Here is a 10,561-nt window from a genome sequence, read left to right on the forward strand (position 1 = left end):
TCCACATTTACATTTCTATTTAGTTAGTTTCTTATTACTTTGTAGCATCAATACTTAATTTCTACTTGTTTTTTTATTGATGGGAAAAACTTTTTTGATTGGTTCGAATTACACCCAAAGCACAATCTCTAACGTCCATTTTAAGTTTAATTAAACATACGAAATATATATTATCTCGTCTTGGTTACTTATTTCATATATTTACATTGCGTTATGCAATAAAATAAATATGACATAAAAAAAAGTATACATATGTTTAGATACTTAGTTTTATTAACGTATGTATTTCTGATGTTAAAATAAGATTATAATAGAATAATACGACACCAACATAATATAAGAATGAACAAATTATCGATTTAAGCATATAAGAAAAATAATGTTAATATATGCATATTCACAAGTACAAAATATTATTCATTCCGTTAATATTATATATAAGGCTTAAATGCTTATTTCGTCCGATTTGAATTTCTGTTTAGTATCTGTTTTAAAAATGATCCTATGTTATGAAAAATGTATGAATAAGGTATTGTCTGTTAAGTTGACAACAACGACATTAAGTCGATGCTGATATGTCCGTACTTTTTCTCCTCTCTCTTCTACTGTCTAGCTTTTTTTTTCTCTTATTCAGTTTTTTTTTTTGATGATTTGTTGAACTTGTCCTTTCTTTGTGGACCTTATTCATATACTTCTCATAACATAGGTATCCAATGTCTTCAATTTTAAAACCGAGTACTAAAGAGAAATTCACCTCTTAACATGGAGACAAAGTAAGCATTTAAGCCTATATATAATGATGGATTGGTCGTAAAAGATTGATATTAAACTTGAATTTAGAGACAAACATTTATCAAACATATGAACTTAGATGTGGCTTTCTATTTTCATTTATATACGTGGAAAATGTATTTTTAACAATTTTTTATTTTTAAAACTTTTAACAATACCTATGTGATAGTTTATGATTAGTTCGTTTTAAATATACGAGTTAATAAAATAATGATACAGAATCTATTATCAAAAAGTTGTTACAAAAATTGTTAACATATCATGATCATTTATTTATATATATAATAATAATAATAATAATAATAATAATCTTATATGATAAAATAAATCTTTATATATTTTATTGAGTATTAACCAATGTTCAAGTTATAAATTTTAATAAATTCTCACTAAATAATATCTTTGCCTGTATAACTTACTGTCTTAATAAAACTCAAAATTTAATCAAATCTCTTAATAACATTCATATTATATTATATGTTATCAACCCACTAGTACTTCCCTCAATACTACCTACATAATATATCATATTTAGTTTAATAATACCAAGAACATCAAAACATCTTTCATTATCATCCAATATTCATTCATCACATGTTGCATATCGATATTATGAAAATATTCAACTTAAATTAACCTGTCATGGAAAAAATTAATTTTAAATAATAAAATTTAGACAAATATGAATGAAAGTTGAATAGTAAATATATTGTTTAAAGGATAACTCACATAATTTGGTTGATAAATTTCTCGCATTGTATATCATTTAAGTGTCATCTCTATGTTTAAGTGATACTTTTTATTGAAGGAACAAATTCATGCGAAATCTTTTTCACTTAATTTTCACTTAATTTGGGAGTATTATATTTTAGTAAAAAATTGTTACTTAAGCGACAAAACTATTAATTTTAGAAAATCAATAAATTCATAAAATAGTTTTAACTCCATTTTTTATTTTTTATCTATACAAACAAGTTTTATACCTCTAATACAACATGTTTTTGCTATGGGTGAAATATGTTTTTAGTCCCTAAATTATGAAATGAATTTGTTTTTAGTCCTTTTTCATTCAAAATAAGGTACATGCTGTTAGTTTTGGAGGACCAAAAATTAAAGTTTTTTTGAAAAAAGAGGACTAAAATATTTAAAAGAATGACTAAAAACAAAATCTCTGAATAGTTTAGGAACTAAAAACATATTTAACCCTTTTACGGCAACAATTTTAATTATCAAACGAAACATGTATATAACACCTGAAACAAACCAATAATTAAACAAAAATAATACAACACGGTTTGTATTCATAACAAATCTTAAAATTCAACCATTCAAAAGTTAAAAATCAATTTCAAAATACGCGGGATATTTTAAAATAATTTGAAGATTTTTTTAGTTTAATAATACGTTATCTTATCCGATAGTCGTTTGTTTACGAGGCAATAATAACAATTCTAAGATAATAAAAAATATTGAAAATACACGAAATTTAAAAATGATTTGAAGTAAGAAAAACTTGAAACTAAATTTTAATTGATTGGAAACTGTGTATCACCTTCTACCAACTAGATTCTCTTGAAAAAAGAAATAGAAAAAAAGTTTGTACCTGTCATTAACATGAAAGTTATAGCATTTCAAGTCCTCACCATAAAAATGAGTAGCTCCATAGAATAAAAGTATAATTAGTATTTTTTTTAACTATATTATTAATACAACATATATCTATTGACCTTTTTTATTACTACGTTTCGTGAAAAGAAAAATCGACTTAGTAAACTTAATTGAATCCATATTATTCTGATCCATCATTTATTTGTGAAATGACGAAAATCAGTGATAAAATAAATATATGCTAGATTTATTCTATTTTTTTAATTAAAAAAACTGAAAAGAAAAATCATAATCAGCAATAGTGACAAATGTGTAAATATTTTCATATGAAAATTGTTTATATTATTTATTATTTTTCTTTTGCATCCTTTTTTTACACACACACACACACACACACACACACATATATATATATATATATATATATATATATATATGAAAATTTATTATTTTTACTTAATATTTTTTAATAGTTTTTGTTTTAGTTAGTATAAATATTTATTAGTACAAATATTTTTTAATATAAATATTTATAAACAAGACAAAATTGTTTGTAAAAATTATTTATAAACAAAAATATAATTAAATATGTTTTTAGTTTTTAAATTTCAAAGTGAAATTGATTTTTATTTTCAATTTTAATATATTTTAGTTTTAAATTTTAAAAATAATGGATATAGTTTTTTTTTTAAATTAACATTTTTTTATTTGGTAAACGGTAATATAGATTAACATTAATGGCTCAATAACTTGAATTTAAAGATATTTTTCGAATTTTAAACAACTTATTTTCTATATAAAGTCTATCTAAGACTAATAATCTTAGGGTTAGTTCTAAACAAAAAACAATACTTTTGTTATTTGTAAATAATGTAAGTTACTCCTAATAAAGATGTGAGATGGTTAGATGTAAAACTATTTTACATCATTATGCATTACTTTGATTTTTTATTTTGAGCTTTTGTTTTGTAATTATAGTCTGACACTTTAAGAAAATATTAATGAGAATGAAAAGAATCCATCATCATATGATTAACCCCTTAATCCTTTGTAGTTTGATCCAATAGAATGTTGTGGCTGTAAGACTTCTTCAGTCGGAAGAAACATCAATAAATTCCAAATTCCTTTTTAATTTTTGATACGACTGTAGCATTTATATGATGAAACAAAGTGTCTCACCTCAATTGCACACAAAAATATATTTATATAATTCGAAAATTATGCAAACAAACTTGAAGAACACGGATAATACAAAAGAGAAACACACCCACTTGTTATAGAATACTTCAATTGCTAAAGAAAAGGGTTCTTACTAAAGAAAAAGAGAGAAGCTTCCTTATAACGAATTAATTTCCTTTTTAACCTTTCTTATATTTTGAGACATTAGAGAATCAATGAATTTATATAATGCCAAAGCAAGCCTGAGCTTAATCAAGAAAAAAGAAGAAGCAATTGTAGCAAAGTTTGAGGTTGTTAGCAAACTTATTTATTCATTTATACTTCCTACAGATATAATTTATAAATACAATTTATGTTATTACCCTTCTACCTATAAAGAAATTTTATTAAATTTTGGTTAAGTGTATTAATTACTGAATCAATCAATACCCTTTTACTCTCTTTTTTAGAGCATATTCTCATTTACTTAGCAAATGTTAAAATTGAATGAAACTATCACGTGTGTGTGTGTGTGTGTGTATATATATATATAAAAGAAAATTTAAAGAATAATATCATTATAGAATAAATTACTTTTAAATACAAGTTTTCCAGATTAATAGATAATAACACATTACGTTTAACTAATAATACTAGATCACAAAATAAGTTGGATTTTTTATATAAAAAAATTGGAATATATTAAAAGTACCAGAAACAGATTTGAAATTCATAAATTGATTAGAAAATTTCAAAAGGAGTACGGTTGCAATAATGAGAATTTAAGTTATCACTATTTTTCAAGAAGGATGTAAGTATATTTGATCAAATTTTGAGAATATGTTCCATCTAATTATAGGTGGAATACCATAATTTAATAGAAATCATCACCCTGTCTCATTCCATCACCATATCTCATTCCATCATCATACATACACCAAAATCCTTCTCAAATCTCATACGCATCTCTCACATAACTTCAAATTTCAAATAGGTAATAATCAACAAACACATTCAATCTCATCCAAAATTTAAACAACAATCTATATAAATCATAAAAACCTAAGAGAAGGAGAAAGGGATAAAGAGGAGAAGGATATTAAAGAAGAGAAGAAGAAAGGGAAAAAGAGAAATGGAAGGTAGATGATGGAAAATATAGAAAGAAAGAGAAAAATGATGGTGAAAGACTATGAAAGTGAAGGGAGAACAACAACAAAAAATATTCAAAAGATAAAAGATATTTCAAATTTTGATACGTAAAACACCTTATTAACATATTTAATAGAATATTTAAAAAATAACGATTTATTTGAATAAAAACATTATATAAAAATATAAGTCAATTATAAATTTAAATAGAGATCAAATTACTAATTCAATCATGAAATTACTAATAAAAGCTAATAAAAAAATTATGTATACCTTTTATAATCCACTATTAACAGCTCTATTATTAAGTTTTAAATCAGATTAAGCTTTACCTAAACTACCTAAAATTCCAAAATAAATTATAATAAAATAAATGAAAGTGTTAAAGCGAAAGTCCCTTCACCTTCAAATTCACACTCTAACAAAAAAAAAAAACATCGAAAGAAACAAACAAAAAGCAGAGCTTGAAGAGTAAAGTTATACGCACATTTATTACTTTAGAAACCTATTTAATATATATATATATATATATATATATATATATATATATATATATATATATTGTTTCTTTCTGTAAATATATTTGAGTTTTTCTAAATAATAATAATTAATGTAAAAGAGTAATTATACCCCGCGTGATTTGACTCAAATTGCTAAATAATCCTAATTACTTGAGGGTATATCACAAAATTCCAGCATTCCACATGTTTCACGCTCATATCATTGTCCACTTCAGAAGCAACATGGTGTTTTGTTTTTCACCGCTAAACTGCGTATATAAATATGGGAGCAATAGCATCTTCATCACAAGACAAGGTTTTCTCTGCTCTCAAACACAGACTTCCTCAGAAGATACAAATCAGTAATCACCATGGCTTTGGCATTGCTCAACCCATCTGCAAGTGTCACCACTTCACAGCAGAAAGACCAACTCCCCAACCCTTTTGAGCTCCAAGACTCTCAGATCCGCTACAAGGTTTATCTCACTCACGTCAATGACGACAAAGAGTACGACGGGGATGTCCTTTTCAACCTTGTGTCCAACATTCTCAACTCCGCCTCAGCTCAAGTTTCAGCGACTACTGTAATTACCGTTTACAAATTTATGTAAAATTCGTTCGTCGTTGTTACACCTTAACCTTAGCATGCACATGACATCGTTATGTCTAAACAAATAACACATGTAAATGTTTAACTGGGTGGTGATATGTCACAGGTTTCTGCCACAAGTTTCAAACCGGACTTCCCTACTCTGAAGCGGCTTTCTTGTCAGGTTATTAGCATATCATGTTATGAGTTTACTTTATGGGGTTTTTGATTTTTTTTGGGGTGCTGATAATTGATTATGGTAACGGCTATCAACGAGCAATAGATGATAACCACACGTGGAAGCCCAGAATGTGCACACCAGACAACACTCAAGATTCTTCAGCAGCTGAGTGGATTCTCGTGGGGTGCGAAGGCGGTGATAGCTCTAGCTGCATTCTCTTTGGAATATGGGGAATTTTGGCGGCTTGATCGTGTTCAAGTAGCAGATCAATTCGGGAACTCTTTGAAGCAGCTTAACCAAGTCCAAATTAGCAGAAAGGTCCCTTCAGACATGACTGATCTGGTCACAGTTTTAGGGGAAGTGCTAAATTACATCAATCTGTGGGAAAAATGGTCTGTTATGGATTACGATACAGAGGCAGTACCTTCATTGTTAGCTGCCATGCAAGAGATCCCTCTTGCTGTCTACTGGACAATTGCTTCCATTGTTGCTTCCGTTGGCAACCTCGTCGGTATATCGTAAGTCCTTTTCCTTGCAAACTAATTTACATAATCTGGAAATAAAAGTGAATGTAGTAAAAATGTGACTCTGATAAAATGTTTTTTTTTTTAATTATATTATCAGTATTACAGAACTTTAAAATTTATTTAAAGAATCTCGCCTTGTTTCAATTTAACAAGACAAGGTTAACTGTTGCAGAATATAAATGGACTTTTGGTTAACTTTTTTGGTTTCAGGGAGCATAAATTATCAAACTTTAAAGACAGGCTTAGTAAGATTGTGATCAAGTTGAAGACCCATATGGAAAATGGCAGATGGGAAATAGGTATACATGTGTTTAAAGGCTTTCTGCTCATCCAATCCTTTGGAATTTTTACCTCAAATACTAATAGGATATTGTCTTCATTAATTTGTTGCAGGGAGGATACAAGATTACAAAATCCGTATCGATATTAGATATCCTAAAATTAAAGATGTTGTGGATCTGTTGGACATTCTGATTATTCCTGCGTCTGACAGCGGAACTTCCATACCCAAAATATTTGAAGACGGCGTCCAAATTAAAAATGTTTGTGTTAAACCAGACACTTGCATTAGACTTAACTTACAGTAACAATTACTATTTTTATAAATTCCGTGACAAGCTTTCCCTTTAATTTATTTTAGATATTTGAAAATTAGTCTTCAATTTAAAAAGTTCTCAAAAAAGAGAAATTTCATTCAAAATAAACTTATACATCAAAATCCCCTTGAATACATTGAATGTAAATTATGATGTCCTTTTCATGTCTTGTGTAATTTACCAAACAGGGTATTGAAGTGTTCAAGCAGAAATACGTAATGCTGTTCATTTCGGGCCTCGACAGCACTGGAGATGAGATTTTGCTTCTGAGTTCCATATACAAGAGATTGCAAGAGCACGCAGGAGAAGAAATAAAAGGTTTCAAGAAAGGTGATTTCAGGATCTTATGGATCCCCGTTGTGGATGATTGGAACACCGATAACACTAAGAGGGAGAAGTTTTATAATTTGAAGAAAAGCATGAAATGGCACGTGTTGGAGTACTTTGAAAAGTTACCAGGATACGAGATAATAGTGCAGAAACTTAAATACGATGGCAAGCCTATAGTGACAGTGATCAACCCCCAAGGTAAGATAATGAATGAGAATGCATTGCAGATTATTTTTGAATGGGAGATCGAAGCGTTTCCTTTTAGACAAATTGACGTTGATGATCTCAACAAAAAATGGAAATGGTTTTGGAATTTATTGGAGAAAACAGATGAGAAAGCAAAGGTAAGCGCAAATATACAATTGCATGTAACATATGGAAATTTTTTCTTACAAGAATCATTAATTCGAACATACAGCTATATCCATGAATCCAATGGTTTGCATTTAACTAATTTGTTACTGTACTTAATATGTTTACCACGTGAATTACCAGCTGTTGGGAAGGGATAATACAAGTTGCGTGTTCATCTATGGAGGTAACGACAGTAATTGGATCCAAAACATGAAGAACGCAATTGGAAAAATTGAGAAGCATGAGATCAATAATGTGGACGTTAACATAGAGAGGTATGAGCTGGGGGAGCATAACCCTGATCATGTACCCTCATTTTGGATCGGTCTTGATGGGAAGAAGAAGAACAAGGAGTGCAAGGGAAGAGTGGACTGTGAAATTCAGGAAATTGTGAGGACCTTGCTTTGCCTTAAACAAGATCCACTGGGATGGGTTGTTCTTAGCAGGGGGCGTAACTTAAAGCTACTGGGTCATGGTGAGCCTATGTATCAAACTGTGCTTGAATTTGAGAAATGGAAAAACACAGTGCTCGAGAAAGAAACCTTTGATGTAGCCTTCAAAGAACATTATGATGTGGTGAAAGAGAGATATGCTAGTCGCCCATATGATCATACTTCAAGTGTTCTAGCCACCATAACTTGCCCAAATACCTCATGTGGACGAGTCATGGAAGTGACATCAATTCAGTATAGGTGCTGTCATGGTAGTGCAAACAGTTGCAATGTCTGATTTCACCACAGGTCAACGATTATCTTTCAAAGTCTGCTTTGCTTAAATATGGAGTTTCAATGTAATTTTCCTTGTTTACTTCATATGTATTGTCCTATAGCTACTTTGTTCGCCCTTCAATGGGTTGAAACTAAATAATTACTTTTTTTTGTGTGTATGGTACTTTTTTCATTGAATAAAGGTAGATTTACATTATCCAATAATATGAGTTGGAACGGAGATCGATAAGTATTGTAACCATGTTGCTAAACTCTAGGGATAGTAGTTTGAACAAGAAGAGGAAAACAGGAAAAAGTTAGTTTGACACTATTTTTAATAATATAATAATATATATTATGATTTTATATTAAAAACAATATTATTATTAAACCACATTAAATGAATTAATTTTGTGGTTTAGTTAGTGTCAAATTACCTCTGCTCAAGAAAATAATAGTACTCATGCAGCTGACTCAGACAGCTGACTCAGACGGACGAATTTCGTTAATGTCAAAATCGGGTTGGCGGTGTACTACTTCAATACAACATGAAAATAACTTAACTCACTCGTGATTTCGATGAAGAAAGATATTATAAATTGAGGTTGTGCTTTTCATGCTTTAATTTCAGTTTATTAAAATATAAGTTGTATCTATTTGCACATAAAATAAAATAAATATTAATTAAGGTGGTGTTTGGTTCATATGATTTTCTCTATAGGCACCACTTGCTTATATACATAAAAGTTTTTAAAAGTTAAATATATTTTTAATTTGTAAATTTTAATATTAAATTAAAATTAATATATTTTAGTTTTCAAAACTTTAGATATAAAAATTTAAATTTTAGAGGATTATATTATTTATTTTTAAAATTTTAAAATTAAAATATATCAAAGATAAAATCGAATTTAATTTTATATCAAAGTTCAAAATTTTAAAACATATTTAATATTTTTTAAAATAATGTTTTTTTTCTCGATAATTTTCAAATAAAAATACATCAGATTGATAAATTTGTCACTTAAAAGGTCTATTCCAAAGAAAAATATATAGATAAGTTAACCAACTAACAGGTCACTTTATAAAAGCTTTATTTTAGAAATCGTATATTTAATTCAAAATATGAGATATGAGTGAATTAAAGTAGTTTAATTTTATGTGATGAGTTCTATTTTTAAAATCCAACATAACCTCCGCGATAACTTATTTGAAAGTTATTTAACAATAAAAATATATGATTTTAGTACCATAAAAATAATTCAATAATTCTGAAAAGTATTATTTGCCTTTAACTAAAAAGTTGGCTTGTTAGGTCTAATGATTTTTAAGTAATATAGAGCTCGACCTTCTATTTAAATATGTTTTTACAAAACTTTTATAAAATTATTTTTCCAAAACTAGTTTGGACATTCATCATCACCTATTGCTACTATTATTGTAGTAAAAAAACTATTACAATTTTATATTTTGTTCTTGAAAGTATAATGTGACTCCAAGGGATCATGATAGCTCTAAGTAGGTGAATCAGTATAGACTGTGTTTAAATACGACTATCTTCTAATACTACCGTATTTAATCATATCCTATTTTATTTTTTTAATGACTATTTTACTTTCAATATTTATTGTTTTGATTTGTTTTACTTCTGATATTTGTAAGTATTCAAGTCTTATTTCCTGCTAAATTGATTCAATTTAGTATTTGTTGTTAGATTTGTATAAATGATATTGAATTGACGTTAATGTCTTTGTAAATATCACGTTTTAGTTTATAATTTTTTATTTATTTTATTTTTATTTCTTGAAGTTTTTATCCGTGTTAATGTCATGTTGTGACAGTAATAATACTACATGACAGTGTTCCTATAATGTATTAGTGTCACTCGATGTCTTTTATTCAATAGATCAGACTCTATATTTTTCTTTTACTCGATTGAGTTCGTTCGAGTTTTATTTAAAAATTAGGCAATGTTCTCCTACCCAAATATAAGATTGGTTCAATTTATTAGTTGAATTTTGTCTACTTCCCAATAAAAAAATTACAAAACTTGTTTCATTTTATGAAAAA

At 27.8% G+C, this 10,561-nt stretch overlaps 1 protein-coding gene across 1 annotated transcript; it reads left to right on the top strand.

Annotated features, from left to right (window-relative positions):
* The first annotated feature begins 5,505 nt into the window (after positions 1-5,505).
* On the top strand, positions 5,506-8,670 carry LOC108325072 (protein SIEVE ELEMENT OCCLUSION B). The gene is made up of 7 exons (XM_017558068.2): positions 5,506-5,791; positions 5,924-5,980; positions 6,080-6,495; positions 6,715-6,803; positions 6,898-7,046; positions 7,289-7,774; positions 7,926-8,670. The coding sequence occupies exons 1-7, from the start codon at positions 5,579-5,581 to the stop codon at positions 8,511-8,513; spliced, it is 1,998 nt and encodes a 665-aa protein (XP_017413557.1). The 5' UTR covers positions 5,506-5,578; the 3' UTR covers positions 8,514-8,670.
* The last annotated feature ends 1,891 nt before the right edge of the window (positions 8,671-10,561 follow it).

This window comes from Vigna angularis, chromosome 3 (genome assembly GCF_016808095.1).
Source record: "Vigna angularis cultivar LongXiaoDou No.4 chromosome 3, ASM1680809v1, whole genome shotgun sequence".
NCBI lineage: Eukaryota > Viridiplantae > Streptophyta > Magnoliopsida > Fabales > Fabaceae > Vigna > Vigna angularis.

Coding starts and splice junctions, on each gene's coding strand:
- LOC108325072 (XM_017558068.2), top strand. CDS start 5,579: ATGGCTTTGGCATTGCTCAACCCATCTGCAAGTGTCACCACTTCACAG. Junction 6,804..6,897: donor AAATGGCAGATGGGAAATAG/GTATACATGTGT, acceptor AATTTGTTGCAG/GGAGGATACAAGATTACAAA. Junction 7,047..7,288: donor ACGGCGTCCAAATTAAAAAT/GTTTGTGTTAAA, acceptor TTTACCAAACAG/GGTATTGAAGTGTTCAAGCA.